Source organism: Ambystoma mexicanum, chromosome 9 (assembly GCF_040938575.1).
Source record: "Ambystoma mexicanum isolate Mex_15411 chromosome 9, UKY_AmexF1_1, whole genome shotgun sequence".
In the NCBI taxonomy this organism is placed as follows: Eukaryota; Metazoa; Chordata; class Amphibia; order Caudata; family Ambystomatidae; genus Ambystoma; species Ambystoma mexicanum.
In genome coordinates this window covers 979,468,626-979,481,674 of record NC_090931.1, presented here as the reverse complement: position 1 = coordinate 979,481,674, position 13,049 = coordinate 979,468,626, and the positions used below count along the sequence as shown (strand labels likewise).

The following is a 13,049-nucleotide window of genomic DNA, read 5'->3' as shown; positions in this document are numbered from 1 at the left end:
CCAACATACATCCTATGTTAGCTTCCCATAAGCAAGTGGGTGGTTCAAATCCTACGGCGGGGTGACTCAGCCTTTCATCCTTCATCTGTCAATAGAATATAATTTGAGTAATTACACCAACAGCTACTGCAGAGCTTTGAAGCAGGAGAAAATTGCTGTTAAACTCGGCATAATGTCACAGATGGCCACAATCCAACAACAAATGACGATTTGGTTTTAACAGAATTTTTGTGAATGAACGCAAGCTGCTTGGGAAGTTGAGGCAGTCTTTGCTCCACCTTTCTGTGGGCTCCCTCCACCATAACCCAGGCTTTCCTATTCCCCACAACCTCCCGTGGCAGGAATCTAAAGCATGATAATCCCTACTGCCTAGGTCTAATCTGGTCTAGGCGATGGCATGGTGTCATAAAGGCCTTGGCCTTCTCCATCTCTCCCCTCAGGGGATTTTCTAATGAAAATTCTTCTAGGTAGTTCTTGGTATTCCAAACAGATTTTAAAAAAATCTCAATTCCTCTCTTTCTCACAAATATCACTCCTCTGTCGCCCTTCTCTTTCACTGCCTCGCTCACACCTTCTCCTCTTCCCTCTTGTTCTCAATCTATTCTCTTCCCCTCTGATCTTATTAGGCTCCCCCCTCCCTTTGCTCGTCCTGCTCTCCCCTTCCACCGGCCCTCTTTTTCTCTCTGCTACTACCCAGGAGTTCTTGCTCTCCTATGATTACTCTTTATTCTCAAGCCTTCTTTCTCCTTCCTCTGTTAATACTCTACACCCCCCCCTCTTCCAATTACTCCCATCTCATCTTCTCGACCACCCTCCGGTCTCGCTCTCGCTTCCACCATCTTACACACTTCTAACTTCTGCCCCTTCCCTCCTACTCTCACATTCCACGTTCTATCACTGTGACCCTGTCTATCACCCTCGCTCTCAATTTCCACACTACTTTAGTTCCACACTACTTTAGTTTCTCACACACACACACACACACACACACACACACACACACACACACACACACACCTTACCTGTGACATGGTCCACCTGCTCTGCTCCTGACCTCACCCAAACACCTTTCAGCCTGTCTATCTGGGCTTTTACAGGTCACCGGGTCCTTGTTCAGTCCTCTCCCTGGTTACCTATGGCTTCTGCAGTCACTCGTCTCTAGGGGCTGTTAGGGAGAATGCTCAGAAATGTGCCAATTCCTCTCTATCTTAGAGACCGCCAGCTCTTTTTGCTGGACTCTAGGACTTTTTTTTATTTATTTTTGTTTTTTTAGCTCAAATGATCTTTTACAACATTACAAATAAACACATACACCAAAGGAAAAGGAAATCCCTATAAAAACAAGAAGAAAAGAAGATTCCTACCTACATTATCCAAGATGTCGATCAATATTACTTTTTTCATCATGAACCTTAATCCTAATACATCATATCATACTAAATAAATAACTCACTCATTCTATACATATTAAAATCTCAATTTGTATTTACAGCAAGATATTGAATAACTGCAGCATATTTAAATCATTGTATATCACTCAAGTGTTCGCCATTTCTTTTCACAATTTGTTTACATTGAATCTACTATCTCAACTGTTGTCTGCAAGTGTCAATGATGTAATAACTGGAGGTTGGAGCATTACAGACGCCGCAGTCCAGATATTATATAAAGCGATAGTCAAAGTTTCGGAAAGAGTATTTAAACATAAGTTCCAAAAATGTACAGTTTGACAGGCTAAAAATGATAACAGTTGTAGCAGCACCTATATAATGTCTCTAGTTTGGCACACCCTGTTAAAATATGTCTCAGTTTCTAAATTATTTTCAACTCCACACATGCGGTACATTCGTTGGTCAAATGCTAATTTCCACTGTGACCCAAAGGTGGCTCTTACTGGCAATTGATTGAGACGTGTTAGCTGCAGACTTTAGGGCATGGGCATCTCACGACAGAGATTAGCTGAAATTATCCACCCAATCTTTTTTCCGAGATTTGCTTTTATAGGCCCTTTAATTGACTTTAGATTTTCCACAGGTAGAACGAGCAATTGACCAATTTAGTGCAGCATAAAATGTCTTGCACAAGGCATCATGTGTGTACAGGAGTCCGATTTGTTTTCACGTCAATGATATTTTTCCCAATAATGAAGAGCAATTGGCTGACAGGGTGATACGTGGCTTTTAAAGGCAAAAGATCTTTGATACTGGATCACAGCTTTTATGGAAGTCAAACCGAGCTCAACTAATTGAATAGGGCGCGAAACAGGCAAATGCAATACTGTCCGCCAAAAGTACCCTTCAATCTTGTCTATGCAAGAGAGGTTTTAAAGGGATAGGGCTTCAAGACCGTAGGTTAATACTGGAATAAACCACTGCATATACAGTAGCATAATCCTCTTTAATGTGTATCCAGCATATTGAGAGATATTTCCGCGTAAACAAGGTGATTTGTTTGGCTCGTTTTGTACGATTGCCAATCAATGACATAGCCTGACCTACAGTCCAAAACCATACCAAGATACTTGTATGAATCTGTGTATTCAATTGTACCCCAACTTAACTTCATGGCAGAGCGGTTTACTTTTCTAGGATGATATAAGCATTGTCTTGTTCTTTTTAAGGTTGTCCGTCATGTCCTGACTCACATCTACCCAGTTCTTCAAGGATAGATTTAATTCCTATGATAGTTTGATCGACCACCACCAAGTCGTCGGCATAGAGTAGTGTCAGGACTTTTAATCTCTAACCTGAAGCGAGTGAGACCCTGGTTCCCCCCCCCTCTCATATGCATTTTTCCGTAATGTGCACTCTGTGACTTAACTCCATAGGCATCTTCACATTGTGTCACACAGCACCTTCAGTGCAGTGGCACAGGGAAGTCTTACATTTCCCAATACCTTCTCTTGGTGAAACTACTGTTTCCAAGAGCAGTGAAGTGAAATTGACTTCACTTACATTTTGTAACTTTCTAGACCCAGCACACACTAATTTACCACATGGTGCTGGAGGGGTTACTTAGTATCCCCTCTGTCTAGTTTATCATGTAACATTTTTATGTTACCCTTTCTATGATTAATGGCTGGTGGCAGTGGTTTAGTTTTTACTACCATTGCGTGTTTTAACGCGGGCTGCAATTGCAGCTACGGTAAGACACCCACAGATGCCCATTTCGTCAAAATGGCCCTGGTCGTCATTTTGCCATTTCTTGTAGGAGAGGTCCTTCTTGAGATTTACTCTGCGCACCAAACCAGGTTTGGTCCATACGTTTGTTTGGTCTTTGGTGGGATTAACGAGTGAAGCCCACCCCTGGCTCCAGTATGTCTGCCAGAGGCAGGAAGTGAGGGAGGTGCCAGAAACTCCCTGTGCTTAATCCCCTTGGTTACAGGAATGCACCCAAATGTGATTGGCCGGCTGGCTGTCCTCGGAGGACAGACACCCTTCTGTGCGAGTGACAGCTAAGCTTGCATGAATGGGAAAAACCTGCATACAAGGCAAGGATTTTGGCTTGGAGGGCCGAGTCCACCACTGGACGAAGGAATGCGAAGAAGAACTTGGAAGAGACGCCTGCTGCAACTCCTGGACCGGTGGTTTGCCCGGTGAAGCCCTGCTGCTGTGTTGAACCTCCCAATTCATTTCAACTAGAGAAACCCTGCAAGAACGACTCCTCCCCTTGAGTTGGTGGGACCAATCAATTCCAAAGTGAACTTGTTTGGACATCCTCTTGGATCTGGCTGTACTTCCACTGCTGCTGCTGCAACCGAAGTGCCAGGGAGAGGAACACCAAATCGAGTGGATCGCTTTTAAGTTGGACCCGAGCACCAGGAAGATTCTCCGAACTTCCCTGAAGCAGGACTGACCAAGCCTGAGCCACCTTAACAGAGTGCTGGACCCCAGATGCGAGGAAAGTCTGAAGTGGTATCCGAGAACCAGTGTTGCTATTTGCTGTCAGACGCAAGGAGTGCTGCGGAATTGAAGTTAGCCCATTGCTGCCGCCGACCTTCCCATTGCAGGAGTCCCCAGACGTTCTCCCTCTTGTCCCCCACAACTGAGGCACATGAAGGAACAAGTTACTTACCTGGAACTGTTCTCCAGCATGGGTCTGGCATGGATTCACATGCTCATGAAAATTCCCTGTCGTCAGGCTGGGAATCCTCAGTAAAGAAAAAAAAATCAGTATCAGTTTCGTTTCTGATCTGTTTTTCTTAGTAGTAACCCATCACTGGTCTCTGGGTCATACTGCCCCCAGCCAATGACTGCCCTCTCCCTAAGCCCCTCCCCTGGCAGCCATCCTCAGATTTGGTAGCACGTAAAGTGGCAGTATGACCAAGTGAAGAGCCGCAGAGGGGTAGGAGGGAGGGTTCGCATGTGAATCCATGCCAGACCCATGCTGGAGAACAACAGTTACAGGTAAGTAACTTGTTCCTTCTCCAGCATGTTGTCTGGCATGGATTCACATGCTCATGAATATAAGGATACATAGCAGTACACACATGGGAGGTGGCAAGGCTCAACATTAAGCATTACATAAATTCAACATTAAGCAACTCTTACCTCCTCACCAGGCCCACCTTCAGGCGAATAGGTTGCGCAGCACTGCTTGGCCGACTCTGGACACCGCCCTGGAATCCCGGTCGACGCAGTAGAATCTCGTGAAGGTGGCGTCGACCTCCACGTAGCAGCCCTGCAGATGTCCAGCAGGGGCACATCAGACAAGAACGCAGTGGTAGCAGCGATTGCTCTGGTCGAATGGGCTCTCAGAGGGCCGGGCAACGGTTTATTTGCCAACCTATGACAGTGCATGATGCAGCCGGAAAGCCATCCGGAAATGGATGCCTCCGAGAGGGCCTTCCCTTGATTCACAGGTCCAAAGTTCACAAAAAGCTGTGATGTCTTCCGAAAACTCTGTGCGGTCCACGTAGAACTTAAGCACTCTAGCTACATCCAGCAAGTGCAAAGTCCTCTCGGAAGGTGACGGGAAGAAAACTGGCAACACCAAGGGCTCGTTGAGGTGGAAGTCCGACGGCACCTTGGGCATGAATGAGGGGTGTGTCCTCAGCACCACCCTTGTCTCGTGGCAAGTCAAGTATGGAGGCTTGCAGGATAGGGCCTGGATCTCTCCCACTCGTCGTGCAGAGGTGATGGCCACAAGGAACGCTGTTTTCCACGACAGAAATTTCAACGGTGCCGAATGCAGAGGCTCGAATGGCGGCCCCATGAGCCTGGTCAGCACCACGTTGAGCTCCCACGCCGGGGCCGGAGCCTTCACCGGCGGGAACGATCGGAAGAGTCCCTTCATAAATTCCTTCAACAGGCGATGAGACCACAGGGATGACCGCCCCGAAGTTCTGCTGTAACGGGAAATTGTTGCAAGATGGATCTTGATGGAAGCGTGAGCTAGTCCCACCTTGGCCAGCGATAGCAGGTACGGCAGCACTTGAGGGGCCGTGATTCGCAGAGGGTTGAGGACGCCCTGGCCTTTGCGAGCTCCTCCTTGCAGTCCGCTAGGATATTGTATCCTCCAAACTCTAGTGCTGCAGGAGCCAGGCCTGCAAGTTCAGCGACTCTGGGTCGTGATGGAGGATGGCGCCTCCTTCTCTGGAGAGAAGATCTGCGTCCGTCAACAGTGTGACTGAGGGGTAGGGGGGACGCTGACAAGTCCAGAAGGTCGGGGAACCAGATTTGTCTCGGCCACGCCGGTGCAACGAGGGTCATCCTGCACTGGGACCTCTTCAGTTGGTTGATGAATCGGAGCAGCAACGGCAACGGAGGGAACGCATACAGGAACAGGTTTTCCCAGGGGAATGAGAAAGCATTGCCCATGCTCCTCGGCTGGGGAAACCTGCTGGCGAACCTCTGGCACTTAGAGTTCGTCGCCGTCGCAAACAGGTCGACCTGGGGTTTGCCCCATCGTTGGAAAAGTCGATCCACTTGATCCTGACGCAGCTTCCACTCGTGGCACGAGCGCAGCTCCCTGCTGAGTGAGTCGGCGATGACTTTCTTTGTTCCAGCGAGATGGAAGGGCACCAGAAACATCTCCTGGGCGACGGCCCAGTGCCACAGATCCTGAGCTTCCTTTGACAGGGCTGGGGATCTGGTGCCTCCCTGCTTCCGGATGTAGAACATCATGGTGGTGTTGTCGGTGAAGATCCTCACCACCTTGCCCTTGAGGGACGGGAGACACGACCTGAGGGCCCAGAACACTGCTCGGAGTTTCAGGATGTTGATGTGGAGTGACCTCTCCTCCGGGAGCCAAAGGCCTCTCGCGTGCAGATCTCCGGTGTGCGCTCCCCATCCCTCCAGGGAGGCGTCCGTCGTCACCTTCTCCTGATGTACCGGGGTCTGAAAGTCCTTGCCCGCCGCGAGATGCGCGCGGGTGCCCCACCATCGAATCGCTTGGCGGAAAACCTCATTGAGCGGGATCCTGTCTTCGAAGCTGCCCGTCGCTTGTATCCAACGGGTGTCGAGGAACTCTTGTAGAGGACGCATCCGTAGCCTGCACAGGCGCACCAGGTAGCTGCATGAGGACATCATTCCGGGCAGGGACTTGATGGATCTCACCCTGGCCACGCCCATAGGCAGCAGGTGCTGCACCTTGCCCAAGATGGCCTTCGTCCTCTCCTCAGACGGCGAGGCCAATTGCGCCACTGTATCGAGCTTAGCTCCCAGAAACAGTGCGACCTGCGACGGGACCAGGTGGGATTTCGAGTAGTTAATTGAGAAGCCCAGATCCGTGAGAAGTTGGACGGTCTCTGCTGTGTGTTCAACGGCGAGTTCCCTTGTCCTTGCACGGATGAGCCAATCGTCCAGGTAGGAGTAGATGTGGCTCCCCCGCAAGCACAGCTCTGCCGTCACTGGTGCGAGGCACATGGTAAACACCCTGGGTGCCGACTTCAGCCTGAATGGCAGGGCCTTGAATTGGTAGTGCCGCCCTTGGACAACAAATCTGAGAAACGTTCGGTGTCCTTTTAGTATGGGGATGTGGAAGTAAGCATCCTCCAAGTCCAGCGACGATAGGAAGTCGCCCTCCTCCAGCTGTCCCAGCACGTGCTGGAGGGTGACCATCCTGAACTTTTGTGCCTTGATGTATTTGTTTAGCCGCCGCAGGCCCAGGATGGGGCGCCAACCGCCTGTATTCTTTCTGACGAGGAAGTACCTTGAGTATACTCCAGAGCCCCGGAGCCTCTTCGGGACGAGCTTGATGGCACCCTTCTTGAGCATCGCCCTTACTTCTAACAGCAGTTGATTGATGTGATTTTCCTTACTGGCCAAGGGAGGAATGCCGGGGCCCTTTCTTTGAAATTCGAGAGTGTGCCCGTGGGCCAGGGCATCCAGCACCAAACGGTCGGTGGAGACGGACTCCCACACACTGACGAACTTCGCCAGCCGGCCTCCCACTGGAGTACTCCGGTGGGGGCCCGACGCTACGGCCGGTTAAGCCCTGCTTGGAGGCGGCCTTGCCGCCTTGGCCTCCTTGGCGACGACAAGATCCTCCTGACTTGCCATGTCCTCTGTAGGCCTCCTGCGACGAGGAGCGGGCCGCCTGGTGGTACCTCGAGGAGCCGCTGCTGGATCTCTTGGAGGCACCCTGTCTGCCTCCGGCATTCCGAAAGGGCGGCCGTTGCTGCTGCAACACTGCCAAGGCCCGCCACTTTTTCCAAACAGGTTGTTCCCGTCGAAGGGCATGTCCAAAATTGTGGTTTGCAAGTCCTGGCGGAAATCAGTTGCCTTGAGCCATCCCCGCCGTCGAAGGCAAACATCGTTGCCCAACTTACGGAGTCTGGTGTCAGCAATATCCGTGGGCACTGTTATGGTGTGGTCCATTGCCACCTCACCTTCCCGTAGGATCTCCAGGGCCTCCGACATCTTGTCGTCCGGTAGGAAGTCCAGCAGGGGAGCGATCTTGTACCACAGCTCCCTGTCGTAGCGGGCCACAATTGATAGGGCGTTGGCCGCCTTAATTTGCGTCGCCGCAGACAAGATGACTCGTCGTCCCATGGCGTCCAGCTTTTTTCCCTCGCCGTCGGGTGGGGAGGTCGAAGTTGAGGATGATGCTCCCGTCGCCTACTTCTTGGCTGCCGCCGAGACAACCGATTCCAGGGTTGCTGTGCCCTAAGGCACAAAGGGGCGGAATCGGGGACCCGGTACTACTTCTCGTACCGATCCCTCTTGGCAGGTGTCATGGACGGGTTCTTCAGGAGAGCAAGTCCCTCTCCTCCCAGATAGCGTCAATCAATGGTACCGCGAGGACCGTCTTCCTCTTGGCCTCGCGCCGCTGATAGTGGAAACCTTCCTTCTTCTGTTCCTCAGGGCAGAGCTGAAAAGGCTTGGATGCCCTGGCAATCATGGCGTGGAAGGAGCCAATTTCGTCGGGCGGGGAGGCCCAAGGGTGTGGTGATGGAAGGCCCGTCCCGTCGTCACCACCGTCATCCGTTCCCATCATGGCCGTATCCGTTCCCCTGATCCTAGGGATGACACAGGAAGGAGATGAAGGCTGAGTGGGCCGCAAGGGCTGGAAAGGCGGGGGATGAACTCTCCTCCGCTTGTTTGGAGGGCTTCCCGACGGGCCCGGTTCTGCTGGGTCGTCCGTTGGAGTGAGGGGAAATCTTGTCCTCATCTCTGTGCATAAGGTTTGGATTGCCATCAAAATGACCACTGAGTTGTCCTGAGGCACAGGCGATGGTTGCTGCTCCTCCATGGGAGTCTCGTCGACGCCACTCTTTGTCCGCCTCCTCAGGGTTCCCCCTGTGGGATCGGACCTCCTCGAACCTCTTGTTGAGGCCTTTCACGACTTCAACCAGCTCCTCCTCAGAGGCTGTATAAGTGTCCGTAAGGCCACCACCTCCCCCACACCCCTCTTTTTCCACCGGGGTCTTCACGGGGGTCTTATCGATGGGCTGAAAAGAGGATTCCCTCTGTGGTGGCAGGGAAACTCTGGGCCGCCGCAACTCCCTCGATAGAGGCCTTTGCCGGGTGAATCAAGGCCTTCACCACCTTGGGTGCGCTTGAGGCCTTCACCTTGGGGGGAGGGTCACCGCCTCACTCCCCCTAGGCTGTCTTCGAGATCGGCCGGGGCTTCTCCAGAAGCTTACCCGGGTTCTCGGATTTTCTCCTCCCCGAGCCAGAGCGTTGGCTCGTGGTTGATGGCGAACAGTGAAATCGCGCCCTGCCTGGCAGCCGAGGAGCCCGACCCTTCGGCGCCCCCCTTGCCAGGAGCACCCTCAAAGGACTTAGAAGACCGCTCGGACCTCTTCTTCTTATCTGCTGGGCTCTTTCCTTACAGCCAGTTGGCGAGGCGGATACGCCGATCCTTCATGGTCCCTTCCGACATGTTCTTGCAAAACGCACAGTCCTTCTCCACGTGCGTTTTGTCTTCATGAAGGCAGTAGAGGCATCTCGAATGCTCGTCCTCCTTGAAAACATTCTGTAATCCGCATCCAGGGCAGTTCCGGAAAAGCTTGGATCCGGGTGTCGAGCTTCCCTTGTCCTGGGCCATGTCTGCGAGGTAGGCCTAAGATCTTCTAGAATCCTCCAAGATGCGTAGCTCGACGAAACTTCACCATTGAGGGGTGTAGAAAATTCTGAAACGGGTCCCCGTTGATCGGAAGTAGAAACGGTGGAGCTTGAGGCTCGATTGACCGAAAAAAAATTAGATTAAACTCTTTGAAAAATCGCAAAACGCAGTAAAAGCTCGAGAGCTAAAGCACAAGGACTCCCAACACTTGAACGTGCGGTAAAAATCTGACGATGGCTGCCAGGGGAGGGGCTTAGGGAGAGGGCAGTCATTGGCTGGGGGCAGTATGACGCAGAGACCAGTGATTGGTTACTACTAAGAAAGATCAGAAACGAAACCGATACTGATTTTCTCTTTACAGAGGATCCCCAGCCTGACGACGGGGAATATTCATGAGCATGTAAATCCATGCCAGACCCCATGCTGGAGAACACAAGGAACTGCAGCGCTGTACAGGAAAAGAAGCCAGCTGCAACCATTTCTTCTAACCAAAAGGCACTGTAATGTCTAAGAGGACTTACGTCTTGTGGTGTAGCCTTACTTGTTCTCAGTTGAGACTCGTCTTGGTTAACCTTGCAGAGTTGCTTGCAACTTTGCCCCTCACAAGCCTCCCAGCTTGTGGCCCTTCAAGTGATCTTATTTCTATAAACTTTTATAAAAACATTGTGTAAGACTTTTACTTACCTGCACAGAACATCTTCAGCTCCCCTAGACATCGCTCAACTAACATTGGCTGCCCTGGCTCCCCGAGAGACACCTCTTACCTTAGTGTCTTTACCCTTCCCCCAAGAAATGCTTTACATTGGAAGTTTGAAAAACTACTTACCAGTTTTATGAAGTATTTGTTAACGTTTGTTTTATTCCCTTATCCAACCTTTGCACCAAACTCAGTATTGCTCTAAATGTACCAGTGATAAATCAATGTCCACAGTGTCCTAGCTATTTAAGTCATCTGATGATGTAGGAAGTGTGTGTGCCATCCCCAATGGTTATCATCGGATTTAGAGAAACAGTGTGTTTGGCAGTGTATTTTCAAGTGTTACATGTTTTGCTCCCTTCTGAAAAAGGCTTATATAACAGACTGTTACAATAATTGTTTAATCAAGAAGCCTTGAATGTAAGTTTATTTGAATACTTGTCACTGAATCTGTGTAGCCACTCTACTGTTCGCATTGACCCCGCTCAAGATAAGCCTGGCTGCTCAGCCACACTACTAACTTGTGTAGTACAGACATATACCAAAAGGTTGGGTTCCTATTGCCAGGAGGCCATGGTTACTGTAGTCTCCCAAAGGGTACTGCACACAATCTTGCCTACCAGGGGCCAAGCTAATCCTGCCCTTTTCCCCGTGGAGTGCAATTTTCACAGTACAGCTTTTAAAAATGCTGTGAAGCTCTGAACATCTTTTCGGTTCTCACTGTGGTCTCCAAGTGGGAAGGGAACAGTTAGTTCTTGATGTGTAGGCTTTCCCCACGGTTCAGTTTATCAAAGATTTTCTTCCTTTTGCTTCTAGTGCGATATGGGTGGGAAGGAAGCCTCTGAATCACTAGATTAAGATTGTAGTGTGCTCTGTGCGGTGTACAATTTTTCTCATACGACTCCGGTCGGGATTTTCTCTGCAGCCATCTGGGGTCTCTTGGGACGGTTGGTCATGGAAAGGAAAAAAGAGGCTTGGCCAGAAAGGAGGTTGCAGAACATTGTGGTGCAGACAATGGTGTTACACCTCACATTCACAAGGGATCCAGGGAGTGGGCCACCTCCCCAAGCACCCCCCACCCCCAAAGGGTTTTGAGCACAAGCATTCCCATGAGGCAGCACGTAGCCTGATTATTAGTAAGCATAGAGCTAGCTTGGGGGAGAGCTCAAACCACCCGGTTAGCATGTGGTTCAAGGTCCCAGAGATTTTCTGGAAATAAAGTGTTCATTTGTCGGGAACTGTAAGGGGAGCAAGACCATAGGGTGTGGGCCACTTATGGGTAGGTTTGTCCCCCACCCAAACATGATCCTCAATTATTTGTGGGCCATTTTTGGGGAGGATTCAAGCAGCATTAATTTTCAGAACAATTGTATTAAGACAATGTGCTGGATGCATCAAGCAGCATTAAAATGGGCTTGTTTCTATGGACCAAATTGATGATATATACTGGCTAAATGATGCAGATAAAACTAAAATATATATAAACTTTCATTTCTAACTTTTCTACTCATAAAGACCACAAAAGGTTAGGCAAAAGTCTGAAAACTATTTTATCTCTGCAAGCTTATGGTATTGCAAAATAGAAAACTGCAAGCCACATTTAATTTTTCCTTGGGATCATTGACGTTAAAAGGTTAACTTCCACTTGTAAATAACATTTGGAGTACTATATACCAATTTTTGACATAACTAAATAATCAGACCGTTTTTAAAATCATGATACTAACAGTAAAGTTGTGCTTTATTGCCTAACAAAGGATGCTTTGTTAGTCCCACCTACACCCAACATCACATTGCTGCATTTGGGCTATTGATTTCTTTGCAGCATATTTTTAGATCAACCCATAATCTTTCGCTATAATCAAGGTCTTTGAAAAAGGATGCATACCTTAATTCCAGGCAGGATATGGCTCATAGCTCCTTAACATATTCCTTGTGGCAAGGTGCATGGTTTTACAACTTGCTTGATTTAGGATGCAATGGGACACTTTTCAAGCTAAGAGCCTGAGGCTCTTGACCATTTCCCAGAGATTTTCCTCATGGAGGTTGGGACAGAATGACGGCTTCAGTAATGTGATCTTGAGAGGGTACACGTGTTGTCCCTTCAACCAACAGGACCCAAAAGCAGCAGCTCTGTGTAGTGATATCAGTATGTGTGATATGTAGTGATATTAATTTGTGTACCCCATAAGGCGGTAAAGATAATTTTGCAGCAAACCTGTGGCTATACATCCAATTAGATGTCTCCAGAGAAGTGCACAGAGGACTGGAGCAAAGTAGTGAAGGGGAGCACATTTAGGTCACAATCGGCTAGTCATAACTATACTTTGACTGTTCCTAGCCATTGTGTTCTTTTGTTCAAAGGGATGTACAAACAATCATGAACATGACAGTGACACTTCCCCAGATTAATCATCCTACGGACTGAAGTCTACGGTGTAAAATATGGTGGACAAAATGGCAGACCATTTTAAAAGGGCCTGAAGTTGTAAATGGTATAAGCTTACAGTAAAACAATATTTTTATTACACTCGTAACTATAAAATCTGCAAGATCAACAAACTGGTCTTCAAAAATAAGGACCTGTACTGAAAATATAGAGCACGGTTACAAGTTGAAAATAAAATGCACGCTTCAAATGAAGTCAATTTGGTACCTGTAACATCGAGCACATTGGGGCATGACATGTAGTATCTGTGAACCGTCTCCAAAAGTTGAGCTCCATGCCCTTCTCCTTGGAATGGTGGCAAAACGAGTGTCTGGCTGTACAGGAAAGAAATGCCTGGCTTATTTTCGGAACAAAGCAGAGCAGTGATAAAATAAAAAAAATCCTGGAAAGTTA

General features: G+C 49.2%; 1 protein-coding gene across 4 annotated transcripts in view; it reads right to left on the bottom strand.

Moving 5' to 3' along the window:
• The window catches only part of HAT1 (histone acetyltransferase 1), an 827,312-nt gene that overhangs the window by 303,682 nt on the left and 510,581 nt on the right, over positions 1-13,049 (bottom strand). For all 4 annotated transcript variants that reach the window (XM_069616209.1, XM_069616207.1, XM_069616208.1 and 1 more), the window contains one exon: positions 12,864-12,970. In XM_069616209.1, coding sequence (XP_069472310.1) covers positions 12,864-12,970 — 107 coding nt within the window. The remainder of the gene's footprint in view (positions 1-12,863; positions 12,971-13,049) is intronic.